The 24,483-nt window shown below is 40.3% G+C and overlaps 1 protein-coding gene across 1 annotated transcript in view; it reads left to right on the forward strand.

The window, feature by feature from the left end:
- The window catches only part of Col19a1 (collagen, type XIX, alpha 1), a 304,391-nt gene that overhangs the window by 257,460 nt on the left and 22,448 nt on the right, over positions 1–24,483 (forward strand). Inside the window, exons 33-44 of the mRNA XM_013504411.1 lie at positions 2,612–2,665; positions 4,023–4,076; positions 5,409–5,453; positions 6,884–6,934; positions 7,024–7,068; positions 7,496–7,522; positions 11,538–11,591; positions 16,631–16,675; positions 19,842–19,886; positions 19,990–20,052; positions 22,949–22,984; positions 23,114–23,158. Coding sequence (XP_013359865.1) covers positions 2,612–2,665; positions 4,023–4,076; positions 5,409–5,453; positions 6,884–6,934; positions 7,024–7,068; positions 7,496–7,522; positions 11,538–11,591; positions 16,631–16,675; positions 19,842–19,886; positions 19,990–20,052; positions 22,949–22,984; positions 23,114–23,158 — 564 coding nt within the window. The remainder of the gene's footprint in view (positions 1–2,611; positions 2,666–4,022; positions 4,077–5,408; positions 5,454–6,883; positions 6,935–7,023; positions 7,069–7,495; positions 7,523–11,537; positions 11,592–16,630; positions 16,676–19,841; positions 19,887–19,989; positions 20,053–22,948; positions 22,985–23,113; positions 23,159–24,483) is intronic.

Below are 24,483 nucleotides of genomic sequence, written 5' to 3' on the forward strand. Positions count from 1 at the left end.
TATGTTGTAAAATGTTGTATGTCTGTTAATGTTTCCCTCCTTTTATCCTTAAAATAAAAAAAAATAAAAAATAAAAAAAAAATAAAAGAGAGGGGCTGGGGATTTAGCTCAGCGGCACAGCGCCTGCCTGGCAAGCGCAAGGTCGTGAGTTCGGTTCCCGGTACCAGGAAAAAAAAACAAAAAAATAAATAAATAAAATAAAATAAAAAAGAGAAGTAAATATGCAGTTATTTCACCATGATCACTTTATCAAATAGTTATACAGAGTCTGCCCAAAAAAATGCATGTACACTTCAGGAAAAGAAAAACTTGCATAAATATTTTAATACTAAATTTGTTGAGACATCATGAGATTAATACAACTTACCTTTTGCCTCTGTAATTACAAGAGGTTCTCAAAGTGGTGGTCATTAGCATCCAGACATTTATTAGTACAATGAGCTGCTGCTTGAGATCCTTGAGATTTCTGCACATGCATTTTCAAGTTCTTCTCTAATGGCCAGCAATGTAGTAGATTTTCTGCATATGAGGGTAACACCATCTGTTGAAAAAACATCCTACTACTATTCCTTTCCCGAAGTGTATGTACATTTTTTGGGCAGGCTCTGTATATATAAATTCACATTTCATAACAATAAAGGGAGAAGGAAACATGAAACAAAGTATGTCAGCTGTGTAGACAGAATACTCAGCAAAGGAAATTAAAGCTTGAAGCAGTAGAACCATTTGATATAGATGGTAGAACCTTCTGTTGAACTTTGCATGTGCTGGCGCTCTGCCACTGAGCCCTTCGTTCCTGAACTTGGCACCACACATCTATCTAAAATGACAAAAGGGCCTTATAGTTTTTTCTATTATAGAAGTGATCTAAGTTTGTTGTAGAAAATTTGGGAAATATACAAAAAGCATGAAATGATAAGTTACCTCTACTCCTACTGCCCAGGAGGAAGTGCTGGTAAAAAGAACGTAGTGATCCACAATTACAAAGCCCAGAAGGACTCAAAAAAAAACAAAAAAAAAAACCTGGAAGTTTTCCCCAAGTTTGTAGCAAATCCATCTGGCAGCAAAATCCGACCTGACCTCACATGGAGCTGGTCTGTTTTTCTCACTGTATCATAATACCACGTTTTGCTATAGAAATATTTGTGTAGTTACTAGAAAGCACTGTTGCAGGCAGCACTGGAAATGCTAATTAATACTCAGAAGGTGGGCTGCGTTGCTTTTGTAAAAAGTCTGTGAATCTGGAATTCTGGAACACACCTGAAAAAAGTTTCTGGATAAAATATTTATCCATTTGCCATGATGAAATAGTAAAACTCTGTGTATCATTCCTATCATTCCTTATAGGAAATGTTTTCATAATTGTTTAAAAATTTTGGCCCTTTCACAATATCTATTGTACATTTTGGGTTTTATGTACTCTTTTGGGTACTTACACTAGTATTGCTGATGTCTAATGGTTTATTGAAAGGAACAGTTAATGCTTAAATTTTTGGACCAATTTTGCATGCTTCTATCTGGTAATCTGAACAACTAATTTGAAGACAACAATATACAATAGAACAACCATTGGTGAATTCCTACCATCTTGTCTAGTGAAGCTCTGTATCATTTCTAACTTTTTTTAAATTATTCTTTATTCTTTTTAATGGTTTGATCCATCTTGCATTCTTGCATCTGGTAATCTGAGCAAATTCATTGAAGGTAACAATATGTAATGTAACAACCACTATTAATCCCTATCATCTTGTTTTGAAACCCTGTAATTTTATTGTTTTTGCTTTGTTTTGTTTTTGTCTATGTTGTTGCTATTTTATTTTTTTATTCTCTTTAAAATTAAAAAAAAATTTAAAGTAAAAAAATTTTTTGACCCTATGCTATTTAACATTGTGTGGCTTTTATTTTTCCATATTATGCAATAGTTTTCTAAAGAATAACTTTAGTAGTTGCAAGATGTTTCCTATTATAGATTTTTATGTAATCTCTTAATATAGTGTTGGTGGTGTACTTCATAACACAACAAAATTATACAAGGCAACGGTTAATCTTGCACCTTGACGTATAAATGTATCAGCAATTTAAATCCTACCCAGTATAATTAGCATTATTCTGCAAACCCAAGGAGGAAAGTAGCTTTTTTAATGCTTAAACCATAAAAGGATAGTAAACTTAAATTCACCAGTGAGCCAAATTTCTTCTTATAACAAACTGATTGGCTAAACTAGATATGTATGATAGAACATATTTCACTTTTCTCCTATCTCAGTGAAGCTCTCATGTAATCATATATTTCTCTGATGGTGTTCTGCCAATCTGAAATTTGTGTTTCTGCGCTGTAGCAGGATGGGATTCACAGCAATGCTTAGGCTGAAGGGGTGGCTCTGTAAGAACTGAAATGCTCTATGAATCAGCAGATAGATTCCATGGAATGACATCTTAGCTCATCATCCTTACTGTTTGGAAATAAATATGTATACATGGCATACCTCATATTTCTTAGTTATCTAAAATATATGTGTATGTCATTATGTTTTTCAATAACACCAATACTGGATTAACTAAATGCTTTGTTCTCTATAGATGATTTCATGATGAGACCTATTTCTTCTAGGGTCTTCAAGGAATTCCAGGCATTCCTGGTGCCTCAGGCCCAACTGGGCCTCCTGTAAGTATTCAGGGAACTTCCACTCATAGCTCATACCTACTGGAATGATTGGAGGTGTATTAATATTCCTTGTCTTTATTCTCTGTGCTTCTGTGTAGATTGCTCAGCTGTTGCTTAGAAAAGGAGCTCATCCAACCTCTCATATTTTCACTTAGAATTATTTAAGGCTGGTGAGCATGCCAGAGACTATCACAGAATCCTTCCAGACCAGAAAGCAGTCAGTGAAAATAAGTTACTGTTTGAAATACAAATGAGATATCAAAGTGAAGTTCATTTTTTAATTATACTTTTTCGGTGCTAACCTTTAGAAAAAATATTCTGAAGGAAAAGTAAGATGAGAATTTATTTTCTAGCAGAACAAAAGTAGATCAAAGATTATCCGATTTAATGTACTTTTATTCCTATAGATGAGCTTAAAAGTGCTCTATTTTAGTTAAGGACTCTACCACGCTCCAAATATACTGTCATGGTCATTAAGACTTTGATTATCAACTTTTCCTAGAATACTGTAGAATCTTTTTTCTTTCCCCAAACTCATTCTCTTTGAGTTCAATTCTAGGATGCCAAATAAAAGACAGAACACCATTAATGTGAATTTCAAATAAATAACTCTTTAGTATAAGTTTGTCCCAGATAATGTATTTTTACTTGCTGAATCTAGCCACCCAATTTATGATTCAGTGTCGTGCTTCTCTTCTTAAAGTTCCTTTACAGAGAGAATTTTTATCACACTAATAGGATGGCAATCACAGTCCTTAATGTTTTGAGTCATGGATCTGCCGTAATTAAATTTTTATCGTGTATGCCTTTGCCACAGTATATAGAACAAACCTGGTTTTAAATTGTACAGTAAAATTAACTTATAAACAGCTGCAAAAGGGGCCCTGAAAATTATAGGCAACTTTACTCTTAAAGAAGAATTAAAATTAAATTTTATTTTTTGCTGGTAAAATACAGATCACATAACTCAATATGCACATTAATTCTGCCGTGTCTTGAAGTATTTAAAATGTTGATCACTACCAAAATTATAGCTCATTTAGGAAGGCATAATGTTATGTAAATTGCCATTTAAACAGCAAGGCTAGATTCTTAAATATATCAAAAGGTTCCAATTAAGGTCATTAAATGTGGTTAGCCAAGGTGAAAAAAGCAACCACAAATACAAATTTCACCCTTCCAAGGGCTTATCAGCAGGGTACAGCTGCTGTATCAGCCGGAAGCAATACCAGCTTGTAGGACTGACTTAATTAGGATCACATGACCTTCAAATATGTAAGTTTTCGCAACCAACCTCCAATACCTTTTGGCTATTTAGTTGTTATTTCTGCAACAAACTTAGTTTTCTGTCTTACAGGGATTAGTAGGAAGAACTGGACATCCTGGTCCTGTGGGAGCAAAGGGTGACAAGGTACAAAGAGGAAAACTCACTCACCATCTGACTTGGGGCTCTGGTTGGGGGACAATGACGCCATTTACTGAGAGGGCCACACAACCAAGCAAAGTCTGACAGTAGAAATGATGTGAGAGCGACTATCTTGTAGTGGACTTGGGAGTATGTGGTCTTCCAGTTGTTCTGACCAGTGGAGGTATGCTCCTCAGGAAGGGGCAACTAGGACATCAGCGATGTATAGCAAATGTCCAAGCTGGATTCAGAGACCTAGGCATCCAGCTATGGGTTTGTGGGTGGTTTGGTTCTGACTTCTATAACACAGCACTATGAACTAGTTGACTCACAAATAACCTCTTGTTCTCATAGTTCCAGAAAATGGAAAGTCCAAATTCAAGGCGCTGGCAGCTTTGGTGCCCAGTGGAGCCACTTTCTTAATCACAGATGGCACCTTTTAGCTGTATCTTTACATACTTCAAGGGCAACTGAGCTCCCTTGGGCTCCTTTTATAAAGGCACTGATACCAATCAGGAAAGTGGCACTTTTGTGACTTAATCACCTCCCCAAAGCTTAATCACTCCCCCTCCTAACGCATCACCCTGCAGGTTAAGATCTGTCCTATGAACTGGGGGAGGCGGGGGCAGGAAGCAAACATGTGCACTTTAGCAGGTGCTGAGGTCCCAGGAGTTTTGCTGGCCATTGAGAAAGGGACCCCAGTAACCCTGGGGCTTGCTGACTTAGTCTGGAAATTCTGCCCCTAGAAGGTCATAGGAGAAATTCAGTCAGGACCTTGTTTCCTGGGGCAGCCAGTAATTGGAAAAAATGCCTTGCTATGGTGAAATGAGAAGACGCAGTAGAGCATTATCATACAGGAAGACTTCACAGATAACCTAACTTCCCATCTAACTTGGTAGGGTCAGAAAATGAGTTAAATAATCCTGCCTATTCAGATTGGAGAACAATCAATGGTCCGAATGAGCCACTTTCAATGTCTCTCACCGCTTATCAGGCTCCAAGTTCCTTGTCCAAAATGGCACAAAGGAGCAAAAGAATCTCAACAACACTTAAAGAAAACAATGTGCTTATTCTAGATAGTCTCGGCCTAATTTTTCTGGTAATACCCCCAGGAGCGTGCCTAAGCCCACCAAGCCTCTTTTCCCTATTCTCTATGGAAATTATTCAGTTATAGACTTGCCTCTGAAGCTAGTGGGAATTCCATCTGAGAGGACACGGCTGAGACAGAATGACAGATCGTGTGCTGTCAGCGATGGCTCTCAGCAACCACAATCTGGTTTGTAAACCTGGGGTAGAAATGTCTAAGCCAGTTGATTTTGGCCTGTGTGTCTCTTGCAGGGCAGCGAAGGACCCCCTGGGAAACCTGGACCCCCGGGACCACCTGTGAGTTGTTACAGGTTTAAAGCACAACATCCGTGTGTTTGCAGATGCTTATTATATCTCTAGCTGCTCTAGCAGGTAGAAGTCTTCTGAGTTCAGTGCATTCCTGCAAAACAAAGCCAGCGCAGCTCTAGGGAGACCTGGCCTATTCCCTTTTGGTTCAGCCATCGTGTGCAGTGCTTGGATTTGCACACTCTGCGCTCCCTGCTGTGGACTCAGGGGACCTGAGTGTGTGCCCTGACTGTCCACATCCTGTCCAAGGACAGTGGGAGCATCATTTCATGTCAACCAGCCTCATTCACAGAAAATAAAAGAGCTTTAAAAAGAGATCCCCTTTGATAGTGTTCTCTGTGTTCATTCCCATCCAAGATGTCTGAGATGCAAGGAAGTGCTATTTATATAGCGCCTAGTGACAAAGTGTGCAAGAGCCATCGATATATTCATGCTGGTGATTGAGACAGATGTGCACCGTATCTGGGAGGCCTCTCTGTAAGGCAAGGCTGCCCTCCTGTGGCGCTGCCTCACACTGCAGCAGAGCTGAGGTTCAGACTCAAGGTTCTTTTCCACCCAATCTCCTAGGGCAGAATCTGACCGGCTGAAAACAAGAATGCTTCTATGCATAGTCGCACACCTTGCACACATATTAGCACTCTGTTTTCCTAAAGTTCTTCACCTTTGTTATTTACCTCCTCCCTTTCCAAGGAAGCACAAAGATACAAAAGTATTTGGAGTTCAAATTCTAAAATATACTCACTCGCTGGTAGAAAATCACTGTAATTTTCATCTACTAATTTTCCTAAATGGTAAAATGTAAGATTTTTTTGTTAAACTACAAAGTAAGTTCTCTGGAGGTGTTGATTACTCCGGCATTTTATACTTGCTTCTCAGCTTCTTAAGGAAGCTCTTTTTCCCCACTGTTCTAAAGAATGTTTTTATAGAAACATCCACACAGGATGTGATTCATGGTCATCTTCCCATTGCCTTAATTTTCCTATAGGTGTGACGAGACTGTGAAAAAATTACCTTCCAGTAGTCAAACTGTTCGCTATTCCCATGTTTGTCAGATCCATCTCATTGGAGCCTGCTGGCCAGCAGACTGTACACAGCCGAAACTGGGAATTCACAAACCGAATTTTAATGAGCAAATATTATTTCTTCTTCAAATGCATTATTAGTGTCTCATCTGCCAGACCTGAGCATTAGTCAAACCTGAAATGAAAGTGACAGTGGTTCCATGTGTGACTCGAACTCCTTTTCCTTTCCCTGTCTCTGCTTTAGAAAATCTCAAAATAGAAATACTGTGTTATTTTGCGTGTACTATTAAGTTCCTTTTCTAAAATAGCATTTCTGCCTTTTATCATTTTGCCAAACGGTGTTATTCCCATATTTTTTGGTTTTAAGAATGTAACCCTACATCTCATTTCTTTCCTAAGGGTATACCATTCAGTGAGAGAAATGGCATGAGCAGTTTGTATAAAATCCAGGTATTTACATTTGTAATTATTTAAAATAATTTCCCAGCTAGAGGTTGCTATAAATCTTTTCATTGTTCTTCCTTCTTTTCTTTTTTAAGGGAGGCATGAGTGTTCCCAGTTACCCAGGACCACCTGGTCCCCCTGTGAGTACAGCTATTAATCATCAACCACAATTTAACCAAACCATCCTAAAGGAGAAAAACTCCTAAATCCATTTAAAAATGCACATTATAAATATAGCCAAATTTTTACAGCAGGAGGAGATAAGTGAAATCAGTTATGACTTGAAAAAGAAATACACAGCCCAAATATAAAAACTGTCATTTAGCATAGTGACATTATTTTTCATTGTAAAATCTAAGGCCTGAATCAATGTCCAAACAATCATTTTCATGACTGAAATCTCATCGTTTTGAATTCTGAATCTTATTTTTCAAATCCAAACTGTAGCAAAGGCTAAATTTGCAAATATTCTTACATGTCTTAAAGCAATTTGGCAAAAGTGCTTCATATTCTGTAATTTTGCTTCAGACATTATTTTTAAAAGGACTTTTCGTGCTTTTCTTATAGGGTCCGAAAGGCGATCCTGGCCCAGTGGTATGTATGTGTTGCTTCCTAAGAAAACAGGTCATTGTTTACATTTAGAGAAAAGGCTTCCGGCAAAGATGGCCTGCCTTCCAGGTGCTCCTCAGTTAACATCTGAGGCAATGAGCAGGCGAGCAAAGAAATGCCAGCAGTGTGTTATTCTTAAGATACATTAGTCCTGATGTTGTCACTGCCCTTGAGGTTTGTCTCTTTCCATCAGTGTGTTTTAAGAATTTCCCTGTGACACAGGAAGGCACGTATAAAGCCTTTGATAGATGGAGCACTTTCTTCTAATAGCTGTCTTTTGATGATTGATTGGATTTTAAGTAGATTGTGGAAGAGAGATACTTACTGCAAAGGAATTCTTGCACCTGTCAGACAACTCTCTCCAACAACAAAAGGAAGGGACTGTTTATCTGCTTTGAACGTATTAGGCAGTTATTCTGCAGGGATGCGTGCTGTCATAAACACACTTTCTAGATGGAAAGTAGCAGGAAGTAACTGCTCAGCGAGGAAGATCGTGTCCTCCGGCAGCCCAAAGGCTGAGAATTGTTCTCAGCATCTTTCTCAACCATGGGCCCTCCCTGTGAAAGCCTGCCAAATTCAATTAGATTCCCTTTCATCCTTGGCATTTTTTTCCTGTCAAGTCCTTCTCAATGACACAGATGTCCCATCCTGTGTGTTCCATTTGTACGTCCTTTTAACCTTTGGGTGCAGACCTAAAATGAAGACTTTCAACCCACTGTCCATTACCACGTGCGAAGAGGGAAGCCCTGTTATTTCAGCACAAGTTGGCAAAATTCTGAATTTTAAAACAGCCCAGGGGCTGGGGATTTAGCTCAGCGGCAAAAGCGCCTGCCTGGCAAGCGCAAGGTCGTGAGTTCGGTTCCCGTTACCGGAGAAAACAAACAAACAAACAAAAAAAAAAAAGCCCGGGAACAGCCACCAAAAATCACTTTCACGTTTAGTTAACAAAAAAAAAAAAGCCCGGGAACAGCCACCAAAAATCACTTTCACGTTTAGTTTTAAAAGAAATGCCTTAAAGAGCAAATATTTTATTTGGCAATGGATATTTAAAATCAATGTTTTTCCAACTGAATTATTCCAATGAGGAAGTTAGAACCCAAATTGAACCCCAGATATGCACTGTAGAGTTTCATTTTGCTAGTCGTCATGCCCTTTACTTGTAATTCTTTTACTGTTGGCAGGTTATGTTATTGCTTTAATTTTCCCACAGTCTTGACTTCATCTAAACACACAGAATGACCCCTCCATCATATAGGTACACCAAGGCTTCTTTTTTGGAGCAGTCTTTTAAGTTCTTGCATTAATATTTGCACACTAAGGTGAGAAAGTTTTCTAGGTATTAAAATGAAGGCTCAATTGTAATACACTTGCCCCAGAAAGTGGCTGGCATCAGAAATGAAGACATACTTGAGTAGAATTTGAAGAGCTCAAGCTTCACAGTTCCGGAAAGAAATAAAGGATAATGAGTCAAAATTAATTAAAGTGTGTTTCCTTGGTTTTAGAGATGTGTATTGAAGGAAACCCAAAAACAGAAACATGGAATCATGAAATTATATTCTGTGTCAACATTCAGGCTTAGCCTAAAGAAAGAAACTGAAATGAGTCTCTTGTGTCCCTGTCATGGTTTGGGGCTTATTTTGCAAGGGGAAACAATATAATACAGGACACATATTTTATAAGATTATTTATAATAGTCACCCAAAGAATGATAAAAAAAAGAGTGCAGGAAATCTGTCCACAAACCATAGACCAAGGAATCTAGCTAAGGGCCTGGATCCCAAGATGATGTCCTGCATGAGTTCAGCTGAAGACATAGAGCCCATAACACTGCCTCCCACAAATCCAACTGTAGGCCCAAAGCCTACAACAACATCTCATGCAGGCCTGTCTCACAGATCTGCACTGGGAAGGCCCAAAGGTCAGTGGTGGAATCTAGAAAGTCTGTGCCAGCAGGATGAAGGATCTGTGCCAGCAGGCTGAGGTAACTACACTGGAGCAAGGAAGCAATGCTCAAAGTAAGAACTGGGAGCTCCCCTGAAAGGTACCACAGCCATCCTCAGCAACAGTGAAGTCCCGAGCTCCTCAGATGATCAAGATGGCTAAATTCCCATCAGGAAAGCTAATGCAACAATCTTCTCCAGGACACTGGCAGTGCACCTTCTTCCCCTCTGGAGCCAGGAAGCGATGCTCCAAGTGAGGACCAGAGCTCCCCAAAAGTGAACCAAAGCTGTTCTTAGTGCCAACAAGATCCCAAGCTCCTCAGAGGATGAAAACAGCCGAGTTCATCAGGAAAGCCAGCATGATAAGCTCCTCCAAAACAACCAACAGCTCCTTACAGCTTCTACCAGCTCCCAACAGCCTTTCTCAGTTCCCAACAGCTTCCTTCTCCTTCTGCAGTTTTGCCTCTTATGCTGCTGGCAACAGTCCTCAGGTGGGCCGCCCACACCCAGCACCACACTTACTCAGTTCAACTGGGGATTATAAATTGACCACCAGTTGTCAATCCACTACAGTCCCCTAGAGCATCACCAGGTAACTCCCGTCATGGCCTGTGCCATGATTATTTGTCTGATAATGAAGAAATGATAGCCCATGCCACAGAAATTAGCCAGGAGTGGGAGAATCATAGGACCAGAGTAGAAGACTGAAAAGACTTTTCGAGGACAAAGGAGAAATGGACCCTCCAAGTCCATTTGCAGACTGTCATCAGTAAACCTCTGTAGAGGAAAGTTACCCTTAATTGCATGCATCATCTTCTAAAGCAAACTGTTTCCTTTGGAATTCAATGATGTTTAATTGAAAACTTAATTATTAGCTACTTTCAAATACAGAGTGATTGACTGGGCATCTTCTGTGTCCTGAGGACTGTAGAGAATGTAAACAGAGACCCAAGAGTGACAGCCCAGGACCCTCCCAGGGCCTTCTGCAGAATGAAATCTGAACATCTTTTTTAAATTTTTGTTTTTCCTGATTGACAGGTTACATATTAGTGGGCTTAAAAGCACAGAAAGCATAGAAAATACTAAGTCATATGCTTGCTTATGAAGGCTTCTTCTGTAATAAGGAAAATATCGTAAGCAATAATGAAAGAGTCTTGGCAATATTTTTGAAGATTAGAATTGTGAGCAAAAACTGCATTTACAGAGAATAAAATTTGGCAGTTGTCCCTTCTATATGATTATGTTTAAAACACCCAGTGTGGATATTGGGAATTAACATTAACTCATAAATAAGAAAGTATCAAACAACTCTCCACTTTACATCTTTTTTATTTTTATTTTTTTAATTAAAAACAATTTTTTTACCTCTGCCTTGATTTGAAAGCCCTAATACCTCCCTGTTCAAAGTCAGCAGCCTCTTTTACCACAGTATCTCCAAATGTGTTCATTGAAGGCCTACAGGTGCCTTAGCTGGGCATCAAACACTGAATATAGAAAAGTTCTTTTTTTAAATGGAAAATGCTAATCTATCCCCTTTGAATGAGCCACTAGTTTGATGACTTTTGAAGTAGCAGCTAAAGGTGCTCCGGGGGTCATTCCCACGCCCAGCTTCGGGGAACGCTGAGGATAACAAGCTCTTCACTGACAGCTCCACTTTCCCATCCTTACAGAGTTGAGCCTTATTCTCTGGCCCTTGAGCAGCACCAAGTACCTCACAAACTGGCAAACTTTTATTAAAATCCAACCTTTCATTCTAATTCTTATTGAAATTGGAGTTTTCACTGACTAGAAGGATTCATTCTGATTACATTCTTAACCAGAAAATAATCAAAAATACACCTCTTGAGAATAAGTTTTACTCACAAACTTTTCACATTCCAAATGTAATATTACATTGCTTGAAAATAGAGCATACCATTTATTTGATAAATTCCAAATCGTGGCTGGGGAGAGTTAGGCGGTGTTGGAGGGGTAGGCAAAAAAATACCTTTGCTATTCAAATCAGTATTTAAAATCTTTTGATTATGGCATCTACATTTCCTAATGTTCCCATTTCACAGGGAGAGCCGGGTGCAATGGGCTTGCCAGGACTAGAAGGATTTCCAGGCATAAAGGTAAGCACAGAAGGTATAAATGTGTTTCTACATTCAACATGTGTATTAGTCACTTTTTCATTGCTGGGATAAAATACCCAACACCCACAACTTAAAAAAGGAGAGGTTTATTTCGCTCATGGTATCAGAAGTTTCAGTGCATGGTTGGCTCACCCCAAAGCACAGTGGAAGGTCATGGTAGAAGAATGCTTCTCACTCCATGGCGGCCAGGAAACGGGATGAGCCAGGCACACAAATACATCCTTTCAGATTACGTCCCTGGTGATCCACCTCCAACTCATCTCTGGGCATATCCCCTGATGAGTACAGCACCCTGTGATCCACTGGCCTTCCCAAAGCCCTGCCTCTGAGTACATGAGACTTTGGAGGACATTTTAGATTTAAACTGTAACATTCAAAAATACTTACTAATTTCCTACTGTTGGGCTAGGAACTGTTTTAGATTGGGGATACATAAGGGAACAAAATAGGCAAAATTCTCTGGTCACATGGAACTTATATTTTAGCAAGGGGGTTCAAAAACTAGAAGAATAAATATAAAAACCAAACAATATTCTTGATAGATACTATGGAAAGAAAGAAAAAGGACAAGTTAAGGTGGATCAAGAGTGATTGAGTGACAGGGTTGGTTTTGTGATTTTTATTTTTCTATTTTTTTTTTACTTTTGGTACCAGGAATCGAACTCATGACCTTGTGCTTGCTGGGCAGGCACTGTGCCACGGAGCTAAATCCCAGGCTTGGTTTTGTGATTCTCAAATAGGATGTTTACAAAGGCAAAATCTAAGCAAAGACCTGAGTAAAGTGAGGGAAATGTAGCCAAGTCCCATCAAGTTTGAAGGAGGAGTGTTCCAGGCCTGGGGGATATAACTCACTGGTAGAGCATTTACCTGGCATGCAGCATGCAGGAGGCCCTTCAATTGTTAGCACTGAGAAAAAGTTCCAGGAAGAGGGTATAGCAGATATGAAGGCCCTAAAACATGACATTTCCTGCTAGATCCAAGGAGACCAGGGGAGGAGTGAGGGGACGGGTAGCAGAGGTAGAGGCAGAAGCAAGGAGTAGCCTCACTGAGTAGAAAATACTGTTCCGCTGTGAAAAGCAGAGGACCATGCTAGTCTACAGATCTTTGTCATGGGCTCTGTGGTAAGGGGAGTACAGGGACTGAGAGCTTACTGCTAGGACTTGTCCAGTAATTTGTCTAGCAACTATTTGATCAGTAGATTTATCTTGGTTTGTGATGCATTAGAAAACCAATAAATCAACAGCTCTTTCACCACACAGATAGTGTGAGAAGCACTAATAAAGAGGCTCATTAGCCACCGTCAGGACGTTTTCCTTCACTGAGTGAAATGCAAGGCCACTGGTGGTTTCTGAGTGGAGCGGCAGAACCTGCAGGGGAGGCAGTGGTGTGAGCAGAGAAGCCAGCAGGATGTGGGGGCTGAGTCCAGAAATATTCCCAGGTTTATGGCCTGAGCACCATAGCATGATGGGATGGATACTCATTGTTGAACATGGAGAAGGCCATAAACAGAACCTATCTGGAGGAAGTGAGGTTGACCAGGAGCTTTTGCTTTGGACATGAGGCCAAATCTGAAGGTATCTATGAAAGAGTGCAGAGGTAGCCAGCAGACAGTTGATATCAAGGCATATAGTTTGGGAACAGAAGTCTCAATGGAGATGTAAGTATGGCTGTTCTAAGTGTACAGATGCTGTCTTACACCCAGGAAACTGGGTAAAAGCACCAAAAAATGATAATGGATTATTTTTTAAAAAGAAAGGGGTGAAGGACTGAATCGTACAGTTCTCCAACATTAAGAGATCAAGAAGAAAAGCAAAAACTAGGAAGCAAGAAACTAAGGGAATGATAAGGAGCCAACAAAAGAAGGAGAAATTAGGGAGTGACGGAGGACATAGGATAAAAGCTTAAGTGTCCAGGAAGCCAAAAGAATAGTGAGTCAGAAGAGCCTCGTATCAGATACTGCAGACTGGTGGTCAAATAGGATGGCGAAGTATTGACCACTGGATTTGGCCAGGTCGTGGATGGCCTTGACCAGAGAAATCATCACTGTCTCACTGTACTGGTAAGAGAAAATGCTGGACTTGAACAGATTTTCAGAGAGAATGGGGTGGGGGTACAGAGACTTAAATCCAACATAAACAATGCTCAGAGAGTTTTGCTGCAAAGAAATGGGACAACGGATGCTGGACAGAGTAAGGGCAGGTTTTATAGAATGGATTTTTTAGACTATAGAAATGCCGTTCTGAAGGAATAATCCAATAGAAAGAGGGAGGGTGAGGACGAGAGGGGAGACCTGCTGAAATTATGTTTTCAAATAAGAGGAAAGGGGATCTAGTGCATAAATGCAAGGTCTGGGTAAGTGGGGGAGAGCACAATACAGAAGGACAGATGCTAATATGTGGGAAGATATATTGCTTGGAATCTACAAAAGTTCTTTTCTGATTACTTAAATTTTCTCAGAGGTGGAAGAAGCAAAATCACCATCTGAGAGTGAAGTAGGGAAAGTGGTTAGAGATTTAAGAAGGAAGTCCTATAAGAGAGATAAGGAGATAAATAAGGAAAGAGGGAGAGGGAGGGAGGAAATGAAAAGGGAAGAGAAAGGAGAAAGAGAGGGAGAATGGCTGGAAAAGAGGGAGAGAAAGAGAAAGAGAGAGAGAGTGTGTGTGTATTAAGAGTTCAGGAACCAAAGAAATGTGACAGAAGGCAGCTCCACAGGCGCTGTTGAAATCAGTGTTCATGAACTGAAATGAGACCCGCCGTCAAGACTATGTGTGTTTCTCCAGCCGTGCATAGGCTTTCAGGTAAAGGTACAGACCAGTAGGGAAGTTAGATTTAAATATGTTCTGATTTTGACAAATGAATACTAGAATCAAGAATGGAACAAGTGAGTTCATGGTGCACCCAAGGAAGATAGGATAACTAGGAGCTGCAGAATTTAAGCCAAGCAATGGAGAGAGGCCATCCAGGGAACGAAAGATAATGAAAACTTTGTGCCGTCAATGGATTAGAGCGCTTGAGGTCCAAGGTCCTGGAGGGAACAAGTCGTGACGGGAAATGGTGATCCAAAGTTGGAATGCATGAACTTGAGAATCTGGAGGGGGTGCCGATATTTTTTTTTATGAGGTTGCAGAAGAATCTATGAGAAATGAGATAAGATCATTTAGAGAAGAGTGATTCAAGGAAGTGACCTGAACACTGGGGGAGCCATCTTGTCAAGTTCTTTTAACATTAATCTTTATCAAATATGCCAAGGGTTCCAACTAATGGAAAGTTCTAGTACACTTAAACAGTTCCATAGTTTAAAGGGGAATAAAACTGATGAGAATTACCTGTGTATATCTTCTGCCCATTTTTCAAGATTTTTTTAATTGACACCATAATAATTGTACATAATAATGGTAAGGGTATCATATGATGTTTTCATACATGTATATAGTATATGAGAAAATCAGGGCTATTAGCCAAAAAATAATCATAACTTCAGACATTTATCATTTCTTTGCAGTAAGAACATTAAAAAAAAAACCACACTTGGGGCCATTTTGAAATGTACAAGACATTCTTGTTAACTGTAGGCGCCATATAGCACAATAGAACACCAGAACTTATTTCTAAATGTAACTTTTCATCCATTAACCAACCTTTCTCCTTCTTTCCACCAACTTCCTCTCCATGGATTCTAGTCATATCTACTTCCTTGGGATCAAGGTTTTTAGATACGTGTGAAATCATGCTATATTTTTCTATTAGTTTTTTTTCTTCTTGACAGTACCTATATTTTACAAATTTGATGTATTATTTTTGTCTCATATTTTGGAGCTTTATCGAACTGGTCTTTGCCCTTTATTTTTATATTTAATCATCCTATAAATATAACTTTCAGTTAAATCTAAGACTATGTCTTTACGATTACTTATTTTGCTTTTACCTACAAATGCAGTGTGCTTGCATTTTCAACCAAGATCAATAGTCACTAATGCATTCTTCTAGCTCTTGTATGTTTATTTCTTACATTAATCTGTATGGCATTTACCTGGAATATAGACAGGCATCAAACTTTTCCAAGGAAGTTATCCCACCATGAGCCCTGTTTGTAAAATGTTGTACCCATTTCTTTATTAAAGTCCTATTACAAATGCTGGACTATCTCTGAGATTTAAATCTTACTGCATTGATACACTACTTAACTTTATGCCCCTTTCCATCATCTCTATTACTATAGCCTTATATGTTTAATATTGATATTGCTGATATCTATTATTCTTTATTTTCTTTTACCCTCTCTCATTCATTATCTCCAGAGAACTTTAATATCTTTTGCTCAAACTGCAGTTTTGTAAGAATTGCATTAAGTTTATAAATTAGTTTGGGTAGTGACATCTTTACAGCACTATTGTATCCTCCAAGAACACAGTATATATCTTCATTCAATCAAGTCCTCTTTTATGTAAGTTATGAAGCTTTTTAATGTAGGTCCTGCCCAACAAAATTGCCATTTTATTATCCTATATATAATCATCAGTATTTTTAGCAGTGTCAGCTTTACCTAAAATACCATGCTTCCTCTTGAAAAGGAGTTGTTTTTCAGAACACTTAATAGAATATTCTGATTAGTCAAATGAGGAGAACTAGAACCTTTTGTTCTAGATCTTTGCAGTCTAATTATATCCAATGAGGATATAAATGAGGATACAAAAAAATATTTTTTAAATGAAAGCTTTTTAGAAGATACTCAAGTATGATTGATCTTTCAAGTAAGAATAATGGACGAATTTTACCTATATGTATGGAGTCTTATTAAAAATGAGTCACAGATGGCATGCGTGCTATTTTTCTATGGGTGAAAAAGTTGTACTCGTTCAGTTATTTTCCTGTGCAGCTTCTAGATTCATGACAGCTAAGATTGATCACTTTTATCAGATCCAAAGAAAAGCTTCCTAAATTCAAATAATTATTTGAGTATTGGCTTTATAAGGTTTTACAGATATTCCAAGTAGCTGTTTTTATTTTAATCTCAACAGGGAGATCGAGGCCCAGCAGGTCCCCCAGGAATAGCTGGAATATCGGTGAGTTCAAATGATTTTACATTTTTTTTGCAGGTGACTGTTTTCCTCTCCATGATAATCCTCTGGCCGAGGACCAAGAAGGCCTGGGGAGCACATTATAACTCAGTGACATTAGGTTCCTGGAGCCTACAGTTTAAAAATAAAACCACTGCACCCCTCCTAATTCAAGAAAACGCTATTCTTTTCACCTTATTCTTATTTTTGTCTTTTATTTTTCCTTTCCAAGTCACTTTGGTGGTGGGAGGGAGCCAGCTACCCTTGCCTGCGTATTAATAGGCAAGCACAGTTCTGAACCGCTTCTTAGTCTTCAAAAGGCAGAACTCTCATCCCTGAGCGTGTGCTTCAAGTTGCTTCTGTGACACTGCACTCTGCCCGAGCCACCCCTAAGCCCAGCGCTATTAGGAGAGCATTACTGTGGCTAATGTCACCTCATAAACTGGCCTGCAGTCCCCTCAATCATTTTTGTTGCTCTCTGGTGTCAAATGCTTTAATCTCATCAAGGTCTTTCCAAATGAATAGGAAGGGCTTTGGGAAAGGTTGAAATCATTTTTCTGAGCCCTGGGGATCATTCTGATCTTTATCCATGATACTATAATTAAAATTCTGTGGTCATGCGTTATGAAAAAGTGGCCATTTATCCTCTTGCCAGGCGCACTGCAGGGCAGGTTCAGGATAGGAGTGGAGAAAAGTCAGTGGAAACCAGGTGTTCAAGTCACAGGAATGTGAGAGCGATAAGAAAGTGCCCCATGATCACCACCCACTGACACCTACGCACACCCAGCCGCACCCAAACCCCAGCCAACCCTCATCCCTTACGGGGCAGTAGCTACTGCACTTCTCTTAGCTGTCAAGTCAGATCACAAAAGGTAAAAATCTCATCCATAAGCATATCTTTCATTAAAAATGACATCCCTTTACTTAACCTGTCTGGATCAAGATAAATATTTCTATGACTGTAAAAGTAACACGAAACTATTGTCTTTAGCAAGAACTTCAGAAGGTTTTGTTTTGTTTTACTGAAAAGATTCCTCTTGAAAGCCAACAATAAAGTGAACCCCATCCCCAACCCTCGCCCCTTTGCACTTCCATACAAGGCAACGTGTTTGGGACTCTGCTTCTGGAATTGCCTTCAGAGCACCTTTGTAATCTTTTCCTCCTGAATTTACATCCTGCTTTTCTTCCATGTGATATAATCAAGTTGAATTTCCTACTGTATTTACCAGGGTGTGGCCATAAATGACTTTTTGCTGTTACCCCAAATTGTCTTTCTTCAAAGAGAAAGTACTGTATACCTGTGAAAGTATTGCAGATATGTGGGACAGTCTCCAAAGGCAATCCAAATGAGATGTTTGAAACACATACACACACAAACACACACACACACACACACACACACACACACACACAAAGTACTGGGGATTGAACCCAGACCCTTCGCAATGAACTACATCTCCAGCCATTTTTCATTTTTCAGATTTTGATGTAGGGTCTCATTAAATCACTAGGTTTCCCAGGCAGAGCTCAAACTTGAGATCCTCCTGCCTCAATTTCAATGGGTGCTGAGATTACAGACATGCACCACCATGCTCAGATCCAATGATAATTTGGGGGTGTGTAGCCTGATTGAAAAATGAGCTAGCCTGTCATCTATTTGGATACTTAACATCTGATAATTTACATAAAAAGCAGCTTTCATATTTTATAATTGAGATCACTAACTGACACAAATAGGGAGGGGTACAATTTTTATAAACTGCCATTATATAACATAATTAAAAATACACCTTTATTTTTATAACTGTACCTAGCTTACAGTGGCTCAGAAAGTAAAATGATTAAGTAGTTCTAGAAATAGATAATGATACTGGTTACATGACAGTGAATGTATTCACCCACTGAACTCTTACACTTAATAATTTAAGTGGTAGGTTTTGTGCTATATATGTTTTATTACTATAAAAAATTTAGATGATTGTTGTATTTGAAGTAGGGTGGAGGCTTCCACACTTCAACACACGCCCACTCAGCTGAGGTCCAAGAGCCAGTTCAGCTCTTCCTAGAACAGACCAACTCTCCAGTATGTTCAAGGGAACCCAGGGACCCCCCCTTGTCCCAAGGCGTCACATGGGTACAGGGGTAGTAGCAGACAGGCTCTGCCAGCACGTTCTCCTCCTGCTCCGCCAGAGCCCCGTGACTTTTGCGACTGTCACTGCCTTCCATCAGTGTCCATAGTTCCTTTGTTTGGTATCTCAAGGCACCAATACGCCATTCACCCATGTCCCATGCCAGGCCTCCTCGCACATTGACCTTCTCAGCTCTCACATCTCCCCCAGTGTGGGCCCATAGAGACTTCAGGAGCTCCTGAGGGAGCCAGGGGTGCTGCCTCACGCCTGTGTTTAACTTCACCACTTAGCCAGCTCTGTACCTGCAGGAGGTCTCCTCCCAGACTTTGCCCAGCAAGTGGAAAAAGTCTGTTCCTTTTCATGTCAGTCTTGCCCCATACCACATCCCCCTCTGGTCTGTTGCACCCAACCATGGAGGTCCAAGGGGTGGGAGGTGGTTCCTTGCAGCAGCCTTGTCTGGACACTTAGCAGCTCTCTACCCTCAGCCTCTGCTGGATCATCACTCCCTCATCCTTCCCTGTGGTCTCTGCTCCAGGATCTCCCCTACGTGCTGTCCTTCATGCCCCAGTGTACTAAAGGGAACCACTCTTTTCCTCTCCTTTCAACAAAATAGGCTTTTTCAAGTCAAATGTGTTTTCCCAACCATCTCACCATAAACATAAGAGTCCTCTTGTGAAACTCAACGTCTTGGAAGATCTCTTTGACCATCTATGCCATTCTTCCCCAGACAGTAAAGAAGAGCTACCAGGGAAAAAAAGGCACGAGAGGGATTTCCAGCAATGTGGACACCTTGGCTTAACCTTTTCAAAAATATCTGCTGGCCCTACCCCTCCACCTCCATGGGAACATACATTCAGAGCACTGCACTCTGGCTGGGCTTTGTGGGCTGCAGTATGTACCCCAGACTCTGTCCATGAGGGGTGCCACTCCAGAGAGCCACTGCCCTGGTAGCACTTTGATCTCATGGAAGTGGAGGAGATGCATGTAGCATCATTCAGTAATTTACCTTCTAACCTTTCTTCCTCTTTGATTTGCTTTCCCAGGGAAAACCTGGTACCCCAGGGCCGCCGGGAGTCCCAGGGGAACCGGTAAGTTGTCAGTCACTGTCACAACCCTTGTATCTGTGCTGTACTTATATGCAATCTCAAACCATCCTTTGGCCATTAAATTTTCCTGTGGACATATTCGTAGGGTGAAAGAGGACCTGTTGGAGATATAGGTTTCCCTGGACCAGAAGGACCCCCAGGAAAGCCAGTAAGTACTTTTTACTGTTTGAAATCTGCTGCTGTGAAAGTTTGAAGCATTACCTCTTCCCCTGTATCATTAGAAGCTGTGACATTTGAATAAGAACTTTTGAAAAAGAACAGGTTCTACAAATAGATTTAGAGGGGCATGTGTGCGGGTTCTTATTCAATTTCTTAGAACTTTGTGCGCTGTGTTTGCCTTAAACAGTGGTTAAAAGGGTAAGGTTTTTAAATACCAGGAAAATAGACACATTATTTTTTAAGAGTAATATTCTGAGCAGAATTATAAAATGCCTGCTCACATCCTAAAATATAACACACAATGCCTGATGCCCATTAATTGAAGGAGGAAAGCTGAGACTCCGGGGTCCACAGACCCCAGGCAGAAAGGGCATGACAGAGAGGCTCGGCAGGAGAGAACCGCTCATGCAAGGCAGTCAGGAATCCGAGACAGAAGGGGCAATTCCGGGAGAAGAGCCACCTTTCAGGTCACCCCCTAGTGACCCTCCTCTAACCAGGCCACCTCGTAACAGCACACTCAGCCACTGGACTCACCAGGGGACGAATCCATTGGTCATCACAACACCCTCCAATTGATCACCTTCCAAAAGCTCCACTTCTTAACATGGGGCTTTGGGGATACATTCCAGATCTAAACCATAGCAAGAAAGAAACCAGATTCACAGATGTAATACCTGCGTGTTAAGCCAAAGTAGAAGTTATATTCTCAAATTCCCTCCTTGGCCTCGTTCTTACACTTTCATAAATCAGTGGTACCAATCCCCTCGTGTCCTAAATGCGCCCTTGGCTACTGATATATATTACTGGCGTGCCATCCTAATAATCGTTCGTATTTAGTTCTGCTCCGCATGCCTTCATCCAGTTCCGCTGTTTGCCAGGGCTGCACCGGGCCCCGAAGGAGGGGAAATAAAGAGGAATCCAGCGCCACCGGCAGGTGGCTCCATTTCTGGTTTGTTTGCTGTAGTGTGGAGGGGAAGGTTAGCGCTCTAGAGAGGAGGAAGACAGAACGCAAATATGCTGCACAGAACTCAGCTCCGCACCTCTGAGAAGCCTCAGGGTTGGTGTATTCTCTAGGTACTCTCTCCCCACAGTCAGCGACAAAAAGGATGGAAATCTTATGCAATTGAAAGTCAAAAGATCTGGGTCTGGGTTAAGACCCAGAGGGTTCCATGAGTCAGTTTAGTACCACAGGTGAGAGAATTTCCAGTACCTGACCACAAGAAATGCCCAGTAAATACTCATTTCATTCCCTGCCTCTCCTTCACCTTCCCTTACCAAATCCCCAGCCCATATTCCTATTAGCTAAGGATGACCTCTGAAAGCTGAGGGGCTGCTTGCGTTCTGCCGTCACATATTATGTTAGAACATACACCAGCAGCTGCGCAGATGCAGGTGCGGTGTAGGAAAAGCTGGTTATGTCCGAGTATAGGGTGCAGCCAGGTAAGTAAGATTTGTGGAAAGAGAAGCAAATGTATATGAGTGATAAAAATCTCTGAAAGCAGGACTCCCTATGGGTAGAAAGTAATACTTTTATATACTTTGTATATATACTTTTATATACTTTATATATATACCTTATATATATACTTTTATATAAGGAGGATGTTCATGATAGTCTTTGATAGAGACAAAAAATGGTTATAAGGTTCTTTTCCAATATTATTACCAAAAACATGAATTTTATTTGTATGCTTATCTTCTTTTATTCATGCCAATTGTTTCTTTTACATCCTTTTCTTATTCAGCTTTACCTTGGTTGCTTGTGTTCCTGGATATAAGAAATTCTTTGAACCATACAGTTCAGGGAATATGTTCTTAGTTAAAGTCCTCTAGATAACTCCCAGGATATCTCAGAGAGGTTGGGAGACTGTGTTTGGGTTATCAGCTGTGACAGATTTCAGGGTAATTTACAGCAATAAAATCATGCAGCTGTCTGCCATTCCAGCCTCACAAATCCATTCCAGCACAATAAAAGTCTCTTGGGCTTTTCAGAGAGCATGCCCATGCAACTGCCTGCAGGCAAAAACACCACATTCCTCACTTTGATCTTTCTCTTCAAATCAAATCTCAGAAATACATCTGCTGTTGGGCCCTGGGTATTTGACTTGATCCCAAGTACTATCCCTTCTTACATCTCCTGGCCAATAGTTCTCCCAGTCTTACAAATCTCCAAGCAGGGCTAGGCTTTATTACCACTTCCAGAACTGCCTTTTAAAGTTCAAGAAACTTTCCATTCTCTTATAAAAAGACACTACTTAATACTCTCACAAACCATGATTACAGATGTCTGGCTTTCCTTTCATATTTTCCAGCTGAAAAATGACAGTTGTTCTCTCGCTGACAATTTATTTCATAGTTGCACAGGCTCTGGCCATCTTATGCAATTCCCCCCAGCAGCAACTGAGACCATTTACTAAGTAAGAATGGCTCTATGCTGTATGCTGGAAAATTTGTTCGAAGGTCATAAAAATGCCAGGCCCCGGTCAGGTAATTCTCTGGGGTCCCTTCTTATCTCCGGAAGTAATTCTGATCATAGATGAGGTAGAGGAAGTAACTTTTGGTGGCTACTGACACTGGGCTGTTTTTCATGTTATCTTACTTAATCCATAGTTGTAAGTCCATCACTGGAGTCCTCACTTTGGAAGACATTGATACTACTCAGTTGAGGCAAACTTCCCAAGCCCGATCAAGGGAACTAGTAGCAAAAGCCAGAATTTGCACTCGGGCAGTCTTCTTGTAATGATTTTGTTTTCCCCTTTACCACACTACTCACCAAGATCTGAGGAGACGCACTTCTAAGGAACTGTCCTTGAAACATTACCCTTTTGCTGTGTTTAACCACGTCTGTTGATGAAGAGTTAGAACTATCTTTTTTGTCTTTATAGGGACTAAATGGAAAAGATGGCTTCCCAGGTGCTCAGGTATGGAAAATACCATTTAAAACAAAAGTTCTAATGCATAACTTCATCCAAACACCTAACATTTAGATTGGTCAGATTGATGAACCCTCTCAGCAAGCAGTGATTTTGGTGTTTCCTTCTGTTTTTCAGGGCCTCATGGGGAAGCCTGGAGACAGAGGCCCCAAAGGAGAACGTGTAAGTATAGCACTATTGTCATTGCTTTTCAAATCTGTCTGTCACAAGTGAGCCACCATTTGGGTCGCCCAACTATGTACGTAGGCACCTACAAACCTCCCCTAATGATCAATTTTTTTTAATTTTATTTTTTTTGGTACTGGGAATCGAACTCAGGACCTTGCACTTGCCAGGCAGGTGCTTTGCTGCTGAGCTATATCCCCATCCCTACCTCCACCAATGGAAAAACAAAGCTCTCTGCAAGGCATAAAATATGAGCATTGGACAACCTGGAAGCAGGCCGTGTGATAAGGACACCTCCTGCTTGGCCTTTGGTCTTCTAGTTTGAAAAGTGTTTCTCACCCAATCTAAGTCACGTATGCTTCACTGAAGTTGTTTTTTGGTTTTTTCCTAGAGAGGTGTTTCTCACCTCAGCATTGTCAATATTTAGGGGCAGATAATATTTGTGTGCGGCGGGCCATCCTGTGTATTACAGAATGATTAGCAGCTTCCACCATCTGCTCTATGCGGTAGCAGCACCATCCTTCCTAAAAGGTTCTCAGACATCACCAAATGCCCGCTGGGGCACAAACTTGCCCTGGTTGGGAACCACTGACCTACAGGAATACTGAATAAGGAGGGTGGTATGGAAAAACAGAGGAACTGAACATGGAATGAGGTTATTCATAATGCCACCTGGGTAATACACTTACATTGAGTTGTTTGAGTTGCTGATAGTATATTTGAAATTTCCTAGTATTTTCTTTAATGAGCCTCAATACTTTCTAATGGAACTGGTATCATACCACTGCTACAGGTCTCTCACACATCGTTACTTGGCGTAATTCTATTCAGGAATGCTCTTGTGGGCAAGTGTGAGCACAGGTGTGTGTGTAAACTGGTGTCTACTTCACTGGCTTTTTATTATGACACAAGTAATCCATGGTAGCTGAAGGAAATATTAAAAATGAAATATAAATTTAAAAAGAAAAATATCTGCTTTGTCTCCTTACATAGAAACAAACACTATTGATATTTTAGATCTATTTCCCTCTCTCTCATTCTTATACATAATACACACACATACACACACACACACACACACAGGTATCACTGCAAAGAAATACATAGTTTTTAAAAAATAGGTCCATGGTGTTTTGTAAATAACATTTCATCAAACGATATATAAAAACTATCTGTCTCTGTCAGTAAATATACATCTACATCTACCTATTAATGGCTATGACTTATTTCACTACTTGGATATGCTTTATTCTACTAACCTAGTCTCTGTTTTCTGATCAGTTTCTTAGTTTTCACAATAATAAATATCACTGTCTAAACAT

This window comes from Chinchilla lanigera, unplaced genomic scaffold, assembly GCF_000276665.1.
Source record: "Chinchilla lanigera isolate Chin_1 unplaced genomic scaffold, ChiLan1.0 scaffold00087, whole genome shotgun sequence".
NCBI classification, from domain to species: domain Eukaryota; kingdom Metazoa; phylum Chordata; class Mammalia; order Rodentia; family Chinchillidae; genus Chinchilla; species Chinchilla lanigera.